The sequence below is a fragment of the Triturus cristatus genome, chromosome 1_2 (assembly GCF_964204655.1).
Source record: "Triturus cristatus chromosome 1_2, aTriCri1.1, whole genome shotgun sequence".
NCBI lineage: Eukaryota > Metazoa > Chordata > Amphibia > Caudata > Salamandridae > Triturus > Triturus cristatus.
Window position 1 is genome coordinate 140,731,905 of NC_140580.1, and position 22,396 is coordinate 140,754,300.

The 22,396-nt window shown below is 45.5% G+C and overlaps 1 protein-coding gene across 2 annotated transcripts in view; it reads right to left on the reverse strand.

The window, feature by feature from the left end:
• The window catches only part of TDRD1 (tudor domain containing 1), a 1,654,170-nt gene that overhangs the window by 893,117 nt on the left and 738,657 nt on the right, over positions 1-22,396 (reverse strand). For both annotated transcript variants that reach the window (XM_085603291.1, XM_085603292.1), the window contains one exon: positions 9,622-9,702. In XM_085603291.1, coding sequence (XP_085459417.1) covers positions 9,622-9,702 — 81 coding nt within the window. The remainder of the gene's footprint in view (positions 1-9,621; positions 9,703-22,396) is intronic.

Below are 22,396 nucleotides of genomic sequence, written 5' to 3' on the forward strand. Positions count from 1 at the left end.
AGAAAGCCAAGCCCCAGCTCGAAGTGTGACAGCGTCGCCACCAGGTATCCCCATTCCAGACAATCAAATGCTTTTTCCAGATCCAGGACCAGACAGCCCGCTCTAGGCCACTGCTGAACACTGTCAGTCGCCACTCGAAAAAACCTCCGCAGGGTAAGAGAGGTGCTGCGCTTAGGCACAAAACCATTTGTCGCTGTGAACCAGTGTTGGCACCACTGGCGCCATCCTTTCCGCTAGTACCTTCGCCAGGATTTTATAATCCGTGTTGAGCAGGGCAAGAGGACGGTAGGACCCCAACTGGGTGGGGTCCCGTCCAGGCTTAAGTAGGGAAATCGGATAGGCCTCGCGCATCGACCCAGGCAGAGCACCCTCCTCCAGGGCGGCCAGATAAAGAGTATGAAGTTTAGGTATCAATGATTCCCTCTAGGATTTATAGTAGTCTGCCGGGAGGCCATCCGGGCGCGGCGCCTTCCCCGTAGCCAGAGAGGAAATTGCATCCCCTATCTCATCCGTAGTGGGGGGGACACTCCAGAGACTCGTGGTGTGCCGCCTGGACCTCGGGTAATTCCACGGCCTCTAGGAACTCGTCCAGGTCACATGCCCGTCTCCTTCCTGTTGACCGATACAAGGAGGTGTAATGTGCCGTCAATGCCTGGTGAATTTCCCATTGTGTGTGTACTAGTGATCCGTCAGGTCCACATATAGCACTTATGGGGGCATGAACAGATTCCCGCAGAATCAACCAGGCCAGTAATCTCCCAGTCCTATCCGATGTAGCATGTATTCGGGCCGAGTGGGCCGCATAGTTATGGCATCGCAGCCGGTCTAGCGAGTCGGCATGGCGCGCCCGGTGCTCCAGCAGGCGCTCCGAGTCCGATCCACCACCTTCTCCATGCAATTCACAGGAGAGTAGACGGGACTCCAAGGCAGCGAGAGCACCCGCCAGCTGTTTGCGAATGTTCCACGTCGCGCCCAAGCAATGGCCCCTAATGCATACCTTGTGGGCATCCCATTCTAACAGTTCGCAGTCTGTAGAGCCCTCATTAAGTTCAAAATATTGTTCTATCGCTGTACCCAAGGAGGCGCAAAACTCCACATCCTCCAGGGACACAGTCTGAAGGCGCCACGTAGGAACCGGAGGTCTGTCAGGACGCCACCGGAGTCCCAATATGAGAGGGTTGTGATCTGACTGTGTCCGGCCCATGTACTCTGCACGGACCACCAATGGAAGCAGTGAGTGGGTGGCCACCACCCTGTCTAATGTAACATGGAGGCCGTGTACTGCCGAGTAGTAGGAGTATATACGGTCGTCGGGATGCAGAGTGCGCCACATATCCAGCAGAGCCCAGTGTGTCAACCAGGTGGTTAGAGCTTGTGCATTCGAACCCACCTGTGTACCCCGGAGTGGCGGGAAAGATCGGTCCATGTGTACGTCAAGTACCGAGTTAAAGTCTCCCCCTAGGAGCCAAGGAAGACCAACGTATGGCGCCAGCACCGCAGACAAACTAGCCAGGTATGAGGACTGCTCAACATTCGGCGCATAGAGGGAACCCAACAGCACCTGCTGTCCATCCAGTCGGCTGTGCACTAGGGTATATCTCCGCCCGGGTCAGCCAACGCCTCCAGACAGATAAACGGAGTTCCCGCCCTCACCCAGATCAGTGTGCCCCTGGCGTGTGCAGAACAGGTAGTGCCATATACCTGTCCCCTCCAGCGTGTGCGCAGCCGGTCCAACTCCCTCGGTGTCATGTGTGTCTCTTGCAGGAGAGCTACGGCCACTGCGTGTCTTTGTAAATATGCAAAGACGGAGTATCTACGCGCAGGGGTATGCATACCTCGGACATTCCATGTGATTATGTTTGTAGTGGCCATGCAAGACTTTTATGTTTATACCTGTGACAGTGCCCAGGGATACCCACCCAGGGCTGGGAGCAGGGGGCATTCGCAAGGCGATCCAGAGGGCTGCATTAACTACCAACAAAACAACGATGCACAAACATGAGACCGTGCATTTGAACGAGCCAACAGGGCCATTATAACTGTCGGGGCAAACCCCATTACGGGTATTCGTCCAAACCATCAACGCTCACAAAGTGTGACTAAGCCCAATGGTGGCTAGTGGGGCTAGCGTGTGGTATTAGCCGCGTGGTGATGCTCCCTAGCCATGGTGCCTGTGCATATGTAGTGTAAGGGACTCCCTTAACCGAGACCCAGGTCAGGCCAGAGGGGCGATTGGGCTGTGGTATTCAATCCTTCAGGTATGAGCCTACATTGAATAGGGCACTTGTACCTCCCCAGGTAACTACTGCCAGGCCCTCCTCCCAGCTTCTCCTTTCTTTCAGTCCCTTAGAATTCCACCCGCAAAACCCTTTCTCCCCTCATCTCACCACTCTGGGAGCTACGTTCCGCATCGAGTACAGGCCCATCTTGGGTTATATGTTACATTATATGTTCCGAGTTCTGGGGGGTCACCAACGGCATCAGCTGGTCATCAGAAATTACAGTAGACTGGGAAGACGAGCCACTGGTCCCCGGGTCACCCCGATCCTGGGTGATCTCCCCTCCCCGACCCTCAGGAGATCTGAGTGTGGCCACCGCTGCCAGCGCTTCCTGGTGTTCCAGTCTGATCCTCTCCGGACTAGGGGCCACTCCCAGTCTCGGTCCCTCCTCTCCTCGGGGTCCTCTTCCTCATCACCGCCGAGATCTCCTGCCTCGCTGTGCGAGTGGCTCCACGTCTTGCGGCCGCTGGCCAGCACTGCGTCCGTTCTCCTCCAACCAGTCCCATACCTCTAACGGGGTATCAAAGAAGCGGGTGCCTTCACTTACAGCCACTCGGGGACGGGAGGGGAACAGCAGAGGGTACGGGATCTCCAGGTCGCGTAGTCGGCGTTTTACCGCCAGATAGTTGCTCCGGCGCTTTTGCACCATTGCGGTGTAGTCCGGGAAGAATTGTACCCATCCGCTGCCCACTGTGATTTCCCCCATCTTCCTGGTCTCGCGGAGTACCACATCTCTGTCCCGATAGTTAAGAAGTTTAAACAGGAAGGGTCGGGGTCGGGCTCCCGGACTGGGCCTCTGTGGGCCCATTCCACTACAAATTGCGGAGAGAATTTCTCGGATCCCAGAAGGGCTCTTAGCCACCCTTCCACATATTGCTCCGGCTGACGCCCTTCTTCGCCTTCCGGAAGGCCCACCACGCGTACATTACTGCGCCGAGAACGTCCCTCCGCATCCTCTGCGCGATCTTCTAAGGCATGGACACGGTCTATTAAGTCTTGCAGAGCGGCTGTGTGGGTATTCACTACAGGCTGGACTTCTTGAAGGGTCTGCCCTTGTAGGGTCACCTTGTCCGCTAGTTTGCGGTGATCCGCATGTAACAGGGTGAAGTCCCCTGTGACCTTATCGATGCGGGCCTCCAATGATGACCTAGTCTGCTCCAACGTGGAGCCAATCCGTTCCACCGCAGCCAGCACCGAGTCCAGTTTAGCTGCTAACATCTCGGTTTGTGGGGCTGCACCAGGCTCTCTGGTCTCCGGCACGTGGCCCGGGCTGGCGACCGGCGCCTGGCTGTCCCTCGACGTGTTGCGCATCCGGCCCATGACCAGCTGCTGTGCCGTAGGCATCCACCAAGAGTCAGGGCCACTGGTAGGCAATCCAAGTCCAGCAGTCGTAGGCCTCCAACCTCGCCAGCGCCGGCGTCACAAGCCCTCTGCCGCCCTCTCGGATCCAAGGCACCAGGAGTAATCATCCAAGGTCAGCCGGAATAACAGTTCGACCCCCAGTTTGGGGTGTACACCCTTTATTACTCCCTGGCCCACTGGGCCACAGCAGCCGCTAAATGTCACTTCCAGCGCGCCTCAGGGCCTTGCCACGGCCCTGCTCCTCCGCACGGGCGTTGTCGCAGCCGCGGCACCAGCCGCAAGCCGCGTCCCGCAACACTGCAGTCCACAGCTCGAGCTGCTGTCCCATTTACTGCCAGTCGCGCCGCAATACTTGCAGTCGGTCTACAGCAGCGGTCCTCTCCAAGCTGCTCCTCAATGTCAGGTGCGGCAGGATTTCCATCAAAATGGCCGCGGTTTCCGGGCTCTGTATAGCTCGCCACGTGTGGTCCACCTCTCCGCCACCTCAACGCACCAGCCGATGGTCCGTGTAACCGAGGGTCAGGTTTCTTCTGCTCCTATGCGCCTAGTACTCGCCTTCGTCTCCACGATGCCTCCAGCCTGGCGCCACAGCCTGGGGTACGTTACCCCCTCCACCGCCCCCAGGGATCCGTATTCCTACCGCCTCGTGCTCAGGGCACTTCTGGTTGGAGAGACTGGGGGACCCACTCCGTTCAGGTCGAGTCGGCGTGCCCTCTCTCTGAGGCCAACCGCCTCCACCTGTGTATGTTGCTGGGCACCGCCCGCTTCACTCCTCCACCAAGTACGGGCCGCCTTACCGGCACTGCATGGACTCACGGGGCTCAGATCGCCTCAAATCCGCAGCCTCGTCTCGGGGGCTCGCTCACTGCTCACCTCCGCGCCACCCGGAGAGCTGGTCGCATCCTAGCGTTTCCGCTCCCGGCATCTCAGTCGCCGCGGCCCAGGAGTCAATCGGGAAGCCGCGGTGTGTAATCCTTCGTGCGGCCGTCTGCTGCGCTCCTACGCCGCCCCGTGGTCACCGGTCACAGCAGTCTTTCAGTGGCGCCGGCCCGCACATCATTCGCACGTGCTGATTTTTGCACCGCTGCTGTGGGGGGTGAACAGACTACACCACCTCTGGCTCACAACGCCCAGCAGGGGCCCCTTGCAGGATAAATGGCAGGAGAAAGGCACCGGCCGATCGGAGCTTCACAGGCTCGCGGCCATCTTGCTCGCGCGCCAAGCCACGCCCCGTCAGTGACTTCATTGATGACATCTCAAATGGCATCACTGATGACCTCATCCAGTGACTGAGTGTTTTTAAAAAGTTTGTATATATAATATAGCGCCGCGCTATGAACAACCTAACCCAGATATGATGCGTTACTGGACCCAATGCAACCTTGACTCCTCAAGAAAACTAGTGAAAATCTTTGTTAAGTATGCGGAATCAGACAGGGCAGACCTGCAGGAACACGCAGAAAAATTAAATGTGGTGATAAACAAACTGGGCAAGAGTGATGAAGTAACCAAACTCCGTGAGGAGATGACCATAAGACTCCGTAAAGAAGAGAACAACATAAAAGAACGTAAAGCATTCAAGTTCCACAGAGACAGAGTGGATTACGAGACCCGTTGAATATTTACATGCTCCCAAAAATATGACGCCATAAAAATATCTAAAACAAAAATAAGAACTGAACCAATACCAAAGGCCCCAACAAACAGAAAACGCTATAGCAACATGTCAAATTCTGACAAGTTCAGCAATTGAAAGTGAAGCAGAACCAGACAACCGACAAATGAATACAAGCGGGACACAATCCAAGCTATCTCTAGCCGAAGAGTTGGATTTTTTGTGTCAGGAGCGTCAATAGACACTCCGCCCGAGGACTCAAAGGAGCAATTCAGGAAGACGCGAAACTACAGGTGTAGGCAGAGGCGAAAAGCAGGAAGTAAAGCCAGTCACCAACAAGAGACGCGGGAGAGGATGGTGGAACCGCAAATAATAGAGGAGTATGAAATCACGAAAACAGTATCAATTTAAAAGACATCAATTTAAATATTGTGGAAAAACAAATACTGGCATTAGGCCTTTCCTACTGTCCACAGTCCAATTTTAATCATGCCAACACCAGAATGGATGTCTAACGATTTGTCCGAAAGTTGAAATTGCAAAAATATCATGCTTTATTACAACAAAAAACAAATCCAGGAACAGAGAGTCAAGTGTATACTGGTCACTTTCAAGGGAATTTGACAACCTCAGATAAAAGTCTGTTGGAATCCCTTATCGAATTGAAACAGGAAAACAGCAACACCAATACTCAAGCAAACTCCCAGTACACAGGTGGCCAACATCAAGTAAACAACTATGAGAGAGAGGCATAAGATACGGCTAGAAAAAAAAAAAAACACCTTAAAAAAAAAAAAAAATAGTCAACCATTAACCTGAGAGCACCCAGGGACGCGATCAACATTTTTAATTAACAAGTGACAGCTGAAATAAAGAAATTGAACTTTAGAATACACAATACCAAACAAAGATAAAATAAGAAAAATCTAAAATACAACCAGTTGATGACAAAACTGCAAAAACAACCCAATTGTCATCAGAAATTCAGACAAAGGGGGAAACATAGTCTTGTGGGCAAAAAAGGACTATGTTGAAGAAGCCCCGTCTCAACTAAACGACAGAATGTGTTACCGAATAAGTAATGTTTTGGCACGAAGAACGATCTACAAAGATTTCTATAGTGGCATGGAAAAGTGCAGGACTGATAACTATGGACAAATACAAATTTATCAGAAAAGAAAACCCCACGGTCCCCAATATTTGCTTTATCTCAAAGAGCCATAAAAATGCGCAAAAAACACTGGGGAGACTGATAATCTCGGCACAAAACAGCCTACTGGATAATGCCTCACAATATATTGACTACTTCTTACAGGACTTTGTACAAATGCTACCATCCTATAAAAGAGACACGTGATTTTATTTCCAAATTTAAAGATTTTGCACGGAAAAAGGAATATCTATCAATGACTCTAGATGTGGTGTCTTTATACACTAGTATAAATCATAAAGTTGGAATACGAGCACTTGAGCACTACTTGGGGGAAAAACAAAACTACACTGACCCCCACATAGTGTGATGTTAGTTAACATGGTCAATTTTTGCCTAAACAATATGTTCATGTTTGATAACACATACTATCAGCAGATGCGTGTGTTGCCATGGGGGCCAGCTTCTACCCCAGCTACGCATGTTTACACATGGGCTGGTGGGAGGAGATGGTCCTGGGCAGCACACACAAAAGCTACATGGAAAAGTATGTCAAACTGCTATTACGCTTGATTGATGACTTGTTTATTGTGTGGGAGGGCAAGATTGTGGAAGCTACTGAATTTGTTACAGCCATTAACAGAAACAATATTAACTTGAACTTTACATCAGTCATCAGCGATAAAAAAAGATTCACTTTCTGGACGTAGCGGTATACTTGGAGAACAACAGAATAGAAACCAGAGCATACCGGAAGGAAACGGCAGGTAATTCAGTACTCCACTCGTCTAGCTTCCAACCAGGACACCTAGTTAAAAGCATTCCCTACGGGGAAATGCTTAGATTAAAAAGAGTGTGTAGCAACCTTATAGACCTAGCAACAGCACAGCTGGCGAGCAAAAGGAGATTTTTGTCTCTAGGTTACTCCAAAAAGACAATTGATGCTGCTATTACCAAAACCCAGGGTCTAGATAAATTTAATTTGTTCATAACAAAAGAAATAGACGAACCAAAAAGAAAACCCCATGAAGCTAAGACTCATCCTGGCCTATAACACACAAGAAAAAAACATTAGGAACATCATGAGACGCAACTGGGAATCACCTACAAGAGAGCCCCATCAATGAGCACAAATCTGGTCAAGAGCAGCCCTGAAACTACGGACCAACACAATTGGTTGATGCAACATAATGGATTTGTAAAATGTAAAAGCTGTAAGGCACGTCAGTATGGAATAAACAAAAAAAATACCAAACCCTATTCAGTGAAAAAGAAATTAAAATAACTAAACCTTTACACTGTAAAACTGACCATGCCATATACGTGCTTGAATGTTCCTGCAATTTAAAATAAGTAGGAAGCACAAAGTTGCCAGCTGACAAAAGAATTTTACAACACATACGAGCCATCACCAACCAGGACCCAACGTGTCCAGTGGCACCATATTTCAGAGAGACACATGAAAATAATTTAAACCACCTAACATATTATCTAATAGATTCGGTACCCATCAATAGACGGGGAGGGGACAGAGAGGGAACCCTCAGAAAACTATAGACCAGATACATCTTAAACTTAGACTGCAAATCCGCGGGGGGGGGGGGGCTTAATACAATGGAGGATCTATTCACCTGCCTCCAGTAACACCAGGACAACTATCCCCACTTAAAGTATTTATAGCTCTGGTTAAAGTTGAACGTACACACTCAACTCACGCAACCAGAAAAGGTAGAGAGACAGGGGCAAGTCTACCGCTGTACAAGTCCCTAAGATCTACACATAGAGAGCTACTACCACCAGAAAAATCCTGATATGCTAGAGACATATAAATTAATTGAGAAAAACCTATTAAAAATGTAAACAAGTTCTGTAACCGGCATTACGGTTGAGGCCCAAATAGGGAACTAACCTGCAGGTGTATTTTACAGACATCTGAAGAGGCTGCCAAACTTACCTGATCTACGAAAATAGTGTTTTTTAAAATAAACTTTAGCACTCTTGCACTTTAAATAATACACGGGTCACCACTAGTCAATAATCTGTGCAGCACTGATCAATTTAGCACGAGCACTTTATCTTTGAATCAAAGACGGCAGATAGGAGCGAACCTATACAACTAGAGGGGTAACACAGATTAGTACCACGCATTGACCCAGAGAGGACATCAAGCGTATCAACTACATAGTAGTAACAATGCATTATGAAATGATTTGTTTAAAACTCACACTTTCTATAATAACAGAGTCAACTGTTTTTACAATATTTATTGTTCTTACAGATTTTACTCGGTGAATATTTATTTATAGATTCCGAAGTGTGTGAACATATGACTGTTTAGCTATGTATTAAACTATACATATACATATTTATTTATATATTCATATATGGAGATGGCGTGTATTTTACAATAACAAATGGTAAATGATTATTAACAGACAATTACTGAATGTATGGTCAACCAGTACCTTTGCTCTAGGCAAGACTTTTTGTGATATTTCCTCTATGTCTATGGTCAAGCACTATTCACGATATGTACTTGTCACTTTAAAAGAGGTGGAAAAATAAGGCGGCGCTGTCATGTGATCAAGGTCCAGCTGGACCGAAACGCATTCTGGCTAACAAATAAACAAGGATTCTTTGCACTAAACCTGTGGTTCGCACCTGCTTCCAACAAAAGGATTAGGTGTGAGAGTGATGGAGATCAAGGAGATATATATAAATATATATATTTATCCCTGGTACAGCAGAAATGATAACTAGAAAGTCAAAATGGCTTAGCCTAATATATAAGACACAGAGTGCTTTCTGTTAAAAACAAGATAATGTCCAGATGTAGAAACGCCCCACGTTGACAATATTTTATTTATGAAAACAAACTGAACAGGAATCAGGACACATACACTGGATGACAAGAAACACATCTATTAGTTCAAATTACTAAGCTATGGATACTTAAAACATGTAACAGCAAAAACTACTCAGATTCACAGACACTTCAGTAGCCCAGTGCAACCTTGGACAGCAAAAAAATAAGCCGGAGTTACAGAAAGAACTTTAGGTCGCAGAAACCCAATAATAGAAAATGTACCTACATAAACCAAACATCCGTACCATGGCACAAAAACAAAACAAACTACTCCAATCACTAAAACAGACTTATTACAAATACAATTTGCAAAAAATAAGATTTTACAGTGCAAACAACCTCTACTAACCTGTCTTTGATGGCTCGTTCATATGATCAATTTGTTTGCAGCCATATCCCTTCTCCACAAGAAGGTTCCCAAGGGATTTCCCTACAAGGAAATAGGCAGAATATATTAGAATTTACAGATGCTAGAACAACATTTTAATCGCTGATTTATTAACAATTTTATTTTACAATAACTACAATCATACGCCGATCATGAATTAAGTTTCAGAAGTCTTTCATTATTTCCAGTATCATACATGGCAAGCAGTTGGCTTCTGTAGGTCTCACAATATTCAACAAAGACTTTAAAAAACACACGTATTCATTCATTGTACTCCACATTCTCGTTCTACATGTCAATTTATAAAGCTGATATTACATTAAAGCTGTAGGAACATGTGGGATCTCAAACACCTTTTTAGGAGTTTGAGTTTTATAAAGCGTGCAAACACCCAAAGGGGTCCTGACACAAAAGAGGAAATGGGAGAGCAAGAAAAGACCTCCAGCAGGAATAAGCGAGTGTTCAGAGCTTTACCGAAGTGCATGATGATGGGTTCTGCACAAATAGGTAAAAGAATGCTATTCTCAGCCTGAGCCGTGATGACAGAGAAGGCTCCCCCACTGGCACGCGATCCCTTCAATTTGAGAGTGGAAATGAGACAGGCAGAGCTGGAGCGCAACAGTCTAGTGGGATAAGGAGTGAAATGAGATATCCAGAGGAGATTAATAAGCTGAGAAGTAATATTAGATTTATTTTGGGACTCCCTAAATATTCTAACAGCTGTGTCTTGGATGAGTTGAAGCTATACGTAAAATGAGATGACAGACAAACAAACATCAAATTACAATAGAGTCTGCTGCTGTTTCCTGTGAATCTTCATCATGCCTAAAAAAGTGGCAATTAGTTTACTGATTCGTGTCTCAAATGAAAGTTTGACATCAAAGATTACACCTAGATAACAGCAGCTGGAGCTCAGGTAAGGATTTGTGGCAAGACAGTGGGGCAACCAATTAGAGAATCAGATGAACAGATTATCGAACACTAAGGCCTCTGTCTTATCTTAGTTCAGTCTCAATTAATTAGCATTTATCCAAAAAGCAACAAATTTCAAACACTTTTTAAAGTGATCTTGAATAGCAGCTTGCCCACTTCACGAACCACAAAATAATCTTGGTGATGTCCGCATAGGACTAAAATTGGAACCTGAAGGAGGCAAAAGGAGCTACTTACAAATTAAAAAGTGGGGCTTGGGGAAGTACCCCGCAACAGAGCTGTTGATAAGAGGACCGATAGGGAGCCAGGTGGATAGCCTGTGAAGTTATGCTGAGAAAAGATTTGAACCAGCCAGGAACAGTAACTAATCTGGTAGCACTAAGCCTGCCTAGGAATAACATATGAGAGATCATGTTGAAGGCCACAGAGAGAACAGGAATGAGGGCAGTGGAGCTCACAGCACCCAATATCATAATGATATCATCACTTGTGGATGTCAACACACACTCGGTGCTGAGGTGGGATAACATCCGGATTGAGAAGTGTGGAGGACAGCATTATTTTCCTTATTGCAGGAGAGCTGGATGTTAGGCGTGGCTCTCCATAATTTTGGCCACTGGCTGCAAAAGGGAAACAGTGCAATAGTTAAACAAATTTAAAAGGTCCAAGTAAGGTTTTTGAGCAAAGGAATAATAAAAGCTGGTTTGCATAAGTAGGAACTTGACCGGTTGATAGTGAAATACGTAAGTTCAGGTGCTGCCACCGGGGCCGTGGATCTTAGAAATCTAGCAAAGCATGGATCAAGAAGACAGAAAAGTCAACATTTACCAGAGAAAATTCTGACTTGTATGATTATTTGCTATAGCTCTTCATTTCTTGTTTCAAATTATCTTTATCTGAAGGATCGTAAGTTAACAGCCAGATTATCTCCAATTTGTTTTACATTTCTGAAAAACTGCTGTATAGCAAGGGCAGAAAGGTAGAACGATGGGACATAAAGGTCTTAACATAGGAAGTGCAATCTAGAGCAATGGAGAGCCATTTATTAAACTGATCAACAAAGTTATCAATATTACTAAGACGTTCAGGCACAGCATTCTCTGAACAGGTAATCAATTTGACAGGGTCAAGTTTAGGCCATGGACAATACGAGATATTAGAGGCCATATTATACTTTTTTTTAATCTCTCCTTGAGTTGAGAGAAAATAATTCATCTTATTGTGTTTATGATCCATCCACGTCACTTCTAGAGGGGCTAGCGAATCAACTAATGAAGTAATTCATGATGAGAACAGATATGATCAGGAGTATTGCCTACAAAGTCAGCAGCCTCGTGTACCAGTTGAATCAGGTCAAAGATCGAGTAGATATTTAACTCCTCTGTGGCTGTCTTATCCGATTCCCTGTCCGCATGTAAGCAAAAAATCACTAAGCAACATAAAACTGTCGGTTTCTAAATAGGCTAAAGAAATAGAATATTAAAACAGCCTCCGTTATTGAGGTAATTACATTTCTAACAGGGTTAGGGGGTCTATAAATCAGTAGATTTTTAATTCCCTCCTTGGGATTGATTAAGATGTTCAAAGATAAATATTCAGTATCAGAAAGTGAGTTGATATTGCTTAAACAGTCTAAAAACTCCTTGCTATAAATAAATAACCGGAATGCTGTCCCAGAGTGCAGCGGTCCACTGGCTGATTTAAAAAGGTTGCGATTCATGGGCGGAATCTACTTTAAGCTAAGTTTGTGTTAAAATTGCAAAGTCAACAATTGAGTCTTGCAAGAGACATCCACCTCAGTCACATGTTAAACTATGGAAAGAGCATTGAGTAAAATGCATACTATCTTAGAATTCCTACAAGTCTGATGAACTAATAAATAAAGAGTACTGGGAGATGGTGGGAGGGTGAGGGCGAAACCGAGATAATATTGATCATTTAACAAATCAAATTATCTTCAGTATTTTCTAACACTATTTACCCACAATTACAAAAAAACTGCTGTCTTCGGGTAAGCTAAGCTCCTCTTTCTGCCTGAGAAGTCGGGTACAGCAGTCTGAATTTGTGCAAATGTTTGAAAGGGTTTCATTGTATTTCAGAACATCAATAGGACAACTTTATAAACTTAGTTAGGATCATTACATACATCAAAATATACTCAAAGACTATCATGGCTGGTTTCCCAGCCAAAGGGTACATTAGGGTCTCTCTTTTTTCCTCATTGATTGCATGTCTCCTCATTATTGCCCCAAACTGGATGAATGTAGAAGTAAATACATGGAATGAATGGCACAATTAATTCTGATAGATTACCATTTGAGTGGTATTTTATCGCACTGTAATGAATGCACTGGTTTATCTAATTTTCCTGCATTTGAGAATGAGATCATGCATTCATGTGCTTTATGTTTATTTGCTCATTATGGTTTTCTTTTTCTTTTGCAACATGGCTATACTCACCAAAATGAAAATAGAAAAAAAGCTTGGAAATTGAAAGATTAGTTATGCTATTTAGACAAGATGCCCAGTTCAGCAATTGAAAAATAGTGTGTGTCACAAATTTAAAGAATGTTCCAAGTCTACCTGCAAACCAATGCAACATTGTTTTCTTAGCGGCTTGAATCAAAATGAACCCTTATTTTTTTTATCATACAGCTGGAAAACATCATCCCAAAGAGTTTTGTGATAGGTCAACAGAACCGCGCAATAAAAAAATGTTTTTAGAGTAGCACTGCAGGGGAGTGTGGCTTTTTGGCTGTGATATCTTGCTTGTTGGGCAATTTAAAGGCATTAGTCCGGTACAACATCAGAATGTGTTATTTTCTGGTGGGCGAATGTCAAGAGCTACAAGAGAAATGTGGTCCGTTGGCTAAACTGCCGACTTTGGTGCCGGAAACCAGGGTTCGAGACTCGAGGTCGCGTCCACATTCTGTGATTCTGGGCAAATCACTTAATCTCCCCGTGCCTGAATGTGTAATGTAAATACGGTGCTCATGTAAAGCGCTCCAATACCTTCAGGTCGAGTTCGCGCTATATAAATATGCAACAAAAAAAAGTTTTTTCACCAATAGTGCTAAAAGTAGGAGCACTCCTGAATGTTGGCCCAGTAAATTAATCCAATCCTGCAAGATAGAAGGAGATGAATTTCGGACCCTCCTCTAGTTGAAGATCCTATAAAAAAAACATGCTAGTGAGAGTCAGAGTGTCCACACTACAAACACAGACTGACTAAACTACTTGGAGTTCCTGGAAGATCATGTGAGCATTGCAAAGAGGCATATCAAATGTGTGGAGTGATGGTCATGTTTTTTCCAGCAGTTCTGCTCTAGCTCTCAACTACCCTACATCTGAAGCATTTAACTGAGGGAATATTGCAGTTTTGGAAAGCATGATCCCACCTTTCCTTGGCTACCAGCTTGGAGAGGAACAGTCCTTGCCAATAATTTAGTGTCATTCCTGCACATAACATAGCTATGACTTTTAAACATTGCACAAACACTTGGATGGAAAATTTGCTAGATCAAAGCTTGGCAAGCAAGGGTGCCTTGAATTTTGGTGTAAAGTTTGATGCTGCAGCAAGGAAAGCTAAGCCGCTGAAGGCAGGGAAAATGTGAGCAGTTTAATTGTGTGTAGTTGCAATGCTCAATGTGAGTCACAGGTAAGAGACCATCTTCTCACTTCAGAGGACCTGGACAGGTTACTGGGAGATAAAGACATATGACATACTGTATACCTCCATCACAAATTGGTGCTTAACAGTGGAACAATAACTCCTAGCCAAAACCAAATAAAGGTGTCCCTGAATAAATCACTTTCCTCATGATAATCAAATCTGAGACTGTAATTCCATACATTAAAAAATACTAATTCTTGAATTTACCATTTTCTTACTGGAACAAACAATTTATTTACCTTCGGTGACACACTGTCTGTCTAGTGGATACCTTAACTGAGATCACTCACCTTTAGAATATCATGGGTAACAGACAGGATCTGGAAAACTGTCTCAGAACAGCTTCTGCGCACCAATAGGTAGCAATCTCATACCGGCTTCGACATGACTGACATGAGCCACCTACAAATGCCTCTTCTGAGTGCTGATGTCAGTTTTAAAACCTTTATCCTGAAGCGCCCTCAGGTGCAGATTATTGTAAACAAAGTGTAGGTGACAGAGTGCTGAAATCATACTTTGGGACCTTACTATAACCTACAGATGTCCATTCCACAGAAGGGGAGGAGAGAGGCCCGTGAGACATCTGCAGATAGAATACCCATCAGAAAGATTATCAAAAGTACGCACCTTGTTCTTCTGATGAACAGCTATATCCACAGCATCCTCACCTTTAAAACAGATACGACAGTAGTACCTCCTAAAAGTGGAGGGGTTGAGGAGTGGACTCAATCCAGACATTTTACAGGACTGTGTGAGCAAAACTAAATATACAAACAGATACTAAAAAGGGCGACCCCACATACATATAAAAAACATTATGCCACCAGCCTTAACGTCCGACACCCTCCCCTCCCTCCGTCAAGGCCTTCCTATTTTTCCACGAGGACCATAAGAATGATGGTGTGCTATAGCAAGTAAAAGGATTAGATAGCTGTTTAATGCAATAAAGTGCAGGGCGGCATTGTTTAAAATTGGATTTTTGCATAAGGGGGAGAATATACCTCTTTCTCTATGAGGTGTAAAAAACAAATAATAAATTCAAGCCAGACTGTACAGACCTTTTATCCCAGGGACATGCTGGAAGATAATTTAGTGAAAAAGCATTCTTTTGGAAACCCATCATTAACAGAATAAAATTCATAAGAAATTTAGCTAAGATGAAACAGTGTTGGGGTTTGTTATGAATATCAAATTCGACTTGTCCACCCGGGTGAAAAGGGGGCATGTGAAATACAACTTTACTGAGTTTTTAGTGTGACTAGCCACAGCTCGATCACTTGCCAATTTGTTCAAAAATGTTTGCCTAATTCTTCGTTCTGCAGCTGGACGGGTTAACAAGTAAGTCCCACAACCCCAGACATCACATATTGCAGCCAGGCCACAGTGTGTACATTGTCTAGGGCCAAACAGTCCTTGATGATATTTTGGGTCACACTGGTCGTATCGCTCTTCCAAATCGAATGCCATACATAATCGGAGCGAGTCTCACTATATCTGAAATATGGGGGCCCTAACTCAGTATGGCAGATGTAATTCGCACAATTGCTTAAAAGTGCTAACAATCTTTTATAGAAACAATCTTCTATTCTTTGGAGTTGATCAACTGCCACAATCCCCCAGCCCCATAAGATGCTGCAGTGACGTTTTTAGCAGCATACACCTTTTTTATCACATCGATCCTCTTAGCACCAAACTTCTTAGTAAAGGAAGAAATGGCCTTCACACTTTTATGGCTAGGACCCTATTGCCCACCATGTTGGACCAAGTACTTATTCTATCAGATACAACCCCCAAGTAGGCAAAATTGCCAACCACTGTAAATCTCTGCTGCTTTATACAAAACTGCGAGAAGCTGGCTTGTGGTATGCGAACCACAACTCAAGTCAAGACTATACCCAGAAGACTTAGAAGTGCCGGGGACCGAAGGAACTACCCAGGGTAAATAACTAGAAGCCCAGGGTGCAGGGTGGGAACATGGGCGCGGGATCAATGCAAGTCAATGGGTAAGTCGCAGTTGCAATTTTAAAGAATAACAACCCTTCCCAGTGGACCCTGAAGAAACCCCGTGGAAGACAGAAGGTTGGAGAGCCACCCCACCTGTGGATACCTGAGGAACCAGGATACCTGCACCAGGGAAGCCGGGTGCATTGGTGTGAAGTGGCGTCGGAAACCGCCAAACTCAATGGAAGACTTCAGGAAGATCCGCTGCTGGAGAAGGTGAAAGTGTCCAGTTGAACCCAAAGGGGGATTCAGGAAGAGAAGTACCTGCAAGCAGAGGGGACAGAGTCTATGCCACTCTGGAGTGACCAGGTGGCACAGAAGATGAATGCCCACCGATGTAGAGTGCTGCAGGGGAGCGGACAGTGACCTTAAAACTGCAGCTGTGTGGACCAGGCGACTCTGTGGAAGACCAGGAGCAATACACAAGCTGTCCCACGTCGGATGTCGTGGATTCTGTCTCCGGCGGGAGCACCAATAAGCCTTGGCAACTGCAACCAACGGGGAAGTTGAAGATTTAATGGCGGGACCAGCAAGGTCCAGAAAACTCACCACAAGCAGGGGAGTCAGGGCAGGCCCGAGCAATCGGGTGGGGGGGGGGGGGGGAGAGGGGGGGGGCAAAGAATTCAAAGATGACCCTCAAGAGGACGCACAGGCCGGAGGCACTGGAGTCGCGAGAGGTCCTCGAGCAGCTCACCCAAGATGCAGGCCCACGGAGCAAGTGATGCAGTGAGGATGAAGATCTTGATCTTGCTCGAGGTTGGGGCTACTCGGAGCCAGAAGATCTTGGTGGAAGGAAGCCAACAAGCCTTTGAAACTGCAAGTTGACGCGGTGCACAGGGGTTTGGTTCCTGTGACTCCGACATGGGATACCTGCCTCAAGCTTTGGAGAGGACAGGGCAGGCCTTGAGGGATGTGAAGAACGACCACCTGTGTTGCTGAGCCTTTTGGAGTCCGTGGGAGCCCAGGATCAGCAGACCGGTCAGCTTAGTAGTGGTGCCTGCAGATGGAGGGAAGTGACTCCTTCACTTAAAGGGAGATTCCTTCAGGTGTTTGGGGTGCCCACAGGCCTTGGAAGGTTCCTGTATGGTGCACAGGCATGGACATTGCAGCAGAAGAGTAGGGTGACGAGATTAGGAGCAGCAGGAGTCTACCCGGTTGCAGCCTTGAAGTCCAGAGGCCCAGATGGTTGAAGTGGTGTCTGAAATGAATCTTGTCCCACAACAAATCTAGGGACCCACCCACAGGTAAGCCCTAAAATACCCTAAGAAAAGGGTTTGGCACCAAAGCAGGAGCCAACAGCTCCCTGAACTGGTCTATACATGGAGTGGCACCAAGTGTGCCCAGCACACAGAATATGTGGCTCTGGCAAGTGCCCCCACCCTGCCCCAATACACTAAACCCTGCCTGGGAGGTGGTCACACCACCCTGTGACAGGATACCTATTGTTCTGACTTCCCCTGCTCGAGCTTGGCTCAGCAGTAGGAGGGCAGAAACGCATCTCTGGCTAGCAGAAACACTAGCTTGCTGTCCGGGTCTGGTCCAGGAGCAGCGAGGGCCTCCCAAAGCAGCTCTACGGTACATGGAATCATACCTCCCACACCGCTTACGGTGTGAGGATATGATTCCAACATGTTTGATACCAAACATGATAGGATACGTTACAGCCAGTTTCGAGATGGTCATCACGTAATGACGCTGTGCCCCCCTATGTTATATGGCTGTCTCACAACCCAGAAGAATGGACTCCGTAGGCTGTAGGGATGTCCTGTTCATGCAGGGGCACCCTTACACTTAGAACCGAGCAACTTGCCTTCGGGATTGTAAAGCCTGTTTTAGGGGAAACTTACAGGTTTTAAGTACAGTAACCTTAGATGTAGGGAAACCTATATCTCTTGTAAGTGGTGCTAGCACCAGCTTCCAAAGGCTGAATTGGCAGGCCTGTAGTTACAAATTTAGTGGTGTCCCATGGGTGGCATAATACATGCTTCAGCCCAGGGGGTGGGGGGGCCTGGTGTAGCTGTCCCCTATGTACCTTAGTACCATATACTATGGACTTATAAGTGTACACCAGTGTCCAATCTGGTATGTACCCAAGTACTTACCAAAGTAATTTAGGGGAGAAAGTACAGAGACTGGGGTCCTGATTAGCAGGTCAGACTAGTCAGAAACCATCACGGCACCAGGCAAAATGTGGGTGTAGCCATACAGAAGGATCCTACCTTCCTATAGAAACATTGGAAGGTTTTTAGAGCAATAACCTGCCACCAGCACGAATGATTTGGCTACATTCACTCGAAGATCCAGACTGGACATACATTTTTAATAGGCCAATATCAGCTTCTGTAGGCCCAATCCAGTTCTTGCGATCAACACCACATCATCTGCATACAGCAGTATAGGGAGGGGCATTGCGTTAAAGGTGGGTAGATCTTTTGTTGCTCCCATCACAGCTTCCTGCATACCATTAGTGTATAGAGAAAATAGAAGAGGGGCAAGAACACAACCCTGCATTACTCCCCATTTTATTTTAAACAGCCTAGTGCATTCCCCATCCCTACAGTACTGAACACAAGCAGTGGCTTCAGCATACATTTGGCAAATAAAAACAATTATCGGAGGGTCTATGCCAATTTCCTCCATTATGGCCCAGAGTTTGGGGTGGGAAACGCAATCAAATGCGGCCGACTGATCCATAAAGGCCATATAAATTTTTCGGGTCTGACTGCTGTATATTTTTCTACAGTTAGACGTAAGTTGAGGCATTGATCGATTGTCCTCTTACATTTTTGGAAACCATATTGCATCTGTAGAAAAATGTTCTTCTCTGTGGCCCACGCCTCCAATCTGTTCCGCAAAAGTCGCCCCATCAGTTTTGCAGTGCTGTCTAAAAGGGAGAAGGGTCTGTAATTTCTTGGATTGGACCTATCACACTTTTTAAATATGGTAACTATTACCGATGTATTCCAAGAAAGTGTGGGGCCACATTTACTTATAGTGTTAAAAATAATTGTTAAAAAAAGAATCACAATATCTTGGTAAGCTAGAAAGAAATCTATAGGGACCCTGTCTGGACCTCGGGCTTTTAAGGGGGTACATTGTGCCATGCCCAATCTCTGCTCTTGAATGTCAAATACCAGGGTCTCCTCAAGAGGTATCTGCGGGAAAGTATAAGAGGGATCCAAGAACACATCACCTGCTCCAAAGATTTGCTTAAAATAAGCCACTCAGCCTTCCTCCCCCACATGAGTATCTAGAGGGGGATCAGACTCCTCTTTCAGAAATGGTGCTTTTATCACTCTCCACAAATCCCTTGGATTATTAGTCTCTGTTACCCTTGAAAGGTTCTCCCATTCTTCCTCCCGCAGGCCCCTAATCCTTGCTACCAAGCCTTGCTATAATTCTTACGAAGGGCATTTATTAACTTTTAGTCTCTTGGGGTGAATCCAAGTGCTTCGTGCAAATATTTGAGCGTTTTCAAGCAAATCTTATCGAACCAGCCCACTGACGTGCTATTGTGGCATTAATTCTCCCGGAAAAGACTATCTCTAACCTCCCTCAATATATCTGAGAAAGTGGTCATTAGTTCTCTCATATCGTGGGTTGGATCTAAACATATCAGAACCTCGGTCGTTTAAAAAAATATATATTAGTAAGATTATTCGTTCTTTATTGGCCTTGTCCCATTTAAGAGGCTACCCATTTTTACTAAATAAGTTTGGCTTAGGCATCTTTTTCGCTTGTACAGTGTTACTTTTTGCCAAACCATGCTGCAAAATAAAGCAGCATGGTCACTAAATGGAGAGAAGGATGCCTCTGTTTAGGTATATCTGCTAGCAAGGGGTTCAGAACTCATGATATAATCTACGTTGGATCCTAATTCCGCAGTCCCAAATGTCTTTTGGTGGAGTCCCGTATTGGGGTCTAGCTTATTAATGATCTCGAGGTAGTTCCAAGTAATAAGAAATTCACTAAGCAAGTTAACGTACTCACTATGGGTAAAGTGTAAAAGGTCTTTAACCTCTGTATCCGATATTCCACACATAGTGAGAGGCAGTCTTAATATCACTACAATACGCATTAAAATCACCCATCATCAAAATGTAAATACGTTTCTGGTGCACTTCGTTAATCATATTTATCTCCCTTACCAAGTATACTACAACTGAGCCCTTATTTCTTGTAACATTATTATTATAATATTTGATTAACAACCAAACCCAGTCGCTTGAGCCCTCACATAGTAGGATGTGATAATACGGGGAGGAGTTAAAAAAAACTTCAGCACATTTAACCTGAGTGTGTTAACAACTAATGCCACAATACCTCTCTCTGCCCCTCATAGAGGTAATGGCTGTGGTTTGGAATGAACAAAAGCCATCAATAAATATATGGTGAATTCCCCATGTTTCTTGTATACACACACAATGTCATTTAATTATATGGCTTATCCAATATGAATTCCCCATCTTTTGTTTTATGCCGGCAATGTTCCAAGTAGATATTTCTAGGGAAGTATTGCTTAGCTCTTTCAATTCCTCACACATATTACCCATTTTGGGCTGAGAAGTAGTTGTGTTCAAAACTGTGCGGACATTATTCAGTCAATCACAAGATTCCAGATCCTGTACGGGAGTAAAGCGATTATCGATCCTTACTTAGTAGCTCCCTGTATCTGAGAATGAGGGCAAAGCTAAAGGAGGTTGGGTTGATGGATAGATTACATTTCTGTCCCTCAATCTTAGGATGGAACTGCCTCGGGGGGCCTATAAAAATAACCCAAGGCAAGAGCATGAATCCTTAGCCCTTGGGGGGGGGGTGTGGTGGGGGGGGTGTATTTGAAGAATCCGAAGGAGATTCCCAACCACTTTTTTGTTATCGAAATTACAGACTATGCAGTCGTCCACTGGGGCTTTTTGAGACTGACCCACACAGTCCAATCTTCTTGCCATAATCAAATGCCTAGAACTATCAACTGCCCCCTAAGTTTTTCTCGACAGCCAATGCTGGGCCTTAGTCATAAGTTGTGTAGTGGTCTCCTGTTGGCCCTCACTCAATGCTGGTACATTAGCCAGTATTATGACGAGAGGCAAGCAGTCAAAGGTAGATCTAAGATACATACTCTCCATTCCCCCTTTAGTGGTTCACCTTTCTATAATCATGATTGAGCAGAGGGATAATAGAATTTTTAGACTGCATTGACTGCTGCTAGATCGCAGCCAATAAAATGGGGTGTGTTACCGGGTATAGTGTTCCAGAGATTCTTAGATTTGAAGGACCTTCTACCACCCCCTGTGTGTTGGAGCCAAGTGAGTGTGTAATTGATTTCTCTGTTCTTCAACCCCCACCTCTTTCTGTTTAAGCGGGATTCTTCTGATAAGAGTGGGTTAGATGTTACCTTAGACCCCCTTGCTTCCACAGTGCCATTTATCGACCTTTGTTCACATCCTACATCTAGAATTGCCTTAATTTTACCTAACCTTAATATAAGTGATTAGATTAGCGATACCAGTAAATTTTACTGTATTATTCATAAAACGTCACTAAAATTAGTCGGTGGCTCTTTTCTTGGTGCACCAGAGTCCACAGCAGGGGGGCGCTTTTGGAGCCTTACTAAGTTTAACTGTTTGTCTGTCCCTTTTTCTTTAGACTGTAGGTTCACTATAGTGTCCTTGCTCTAAGACGCCCTAGTGAGGAGGGACATTAGTTGGGCTTGCAAGTGCTTCCTCTCGAGTCATTATGAGTGCTGCTATGATTGTAGTCGGGGAGGATTCTACTGGGGTCAGTTCTATTCTCCCTTCACCTACAGATAGGCGGCGCTCTGTTCAAGCAATCTCCTTAGAGAGGGCATTTGCTGCTCTAGTCAAAAAGGAGTCATAAGTATTGTCTACTTCCCCCTCTGTGTCTATTTGGAGAGTCTTACGCTTGCTCATTACCTCTCGCTTCCAGAGGGTAGACTACCAGAATTGTGATCTTCCACCACAATTTAGAGAGGTGGGCCTGCCCGGCCTCCTCTGGCCGCTGACGGATGCAGTTGAGGGCACTTTGGGCCCAAGCATACGCCCGGGCGCGTCCCACGCAGGGGGAGCCCCAATCAGCACAAATAAGCGTGGGCAGCAGCTGTCGCAAGTC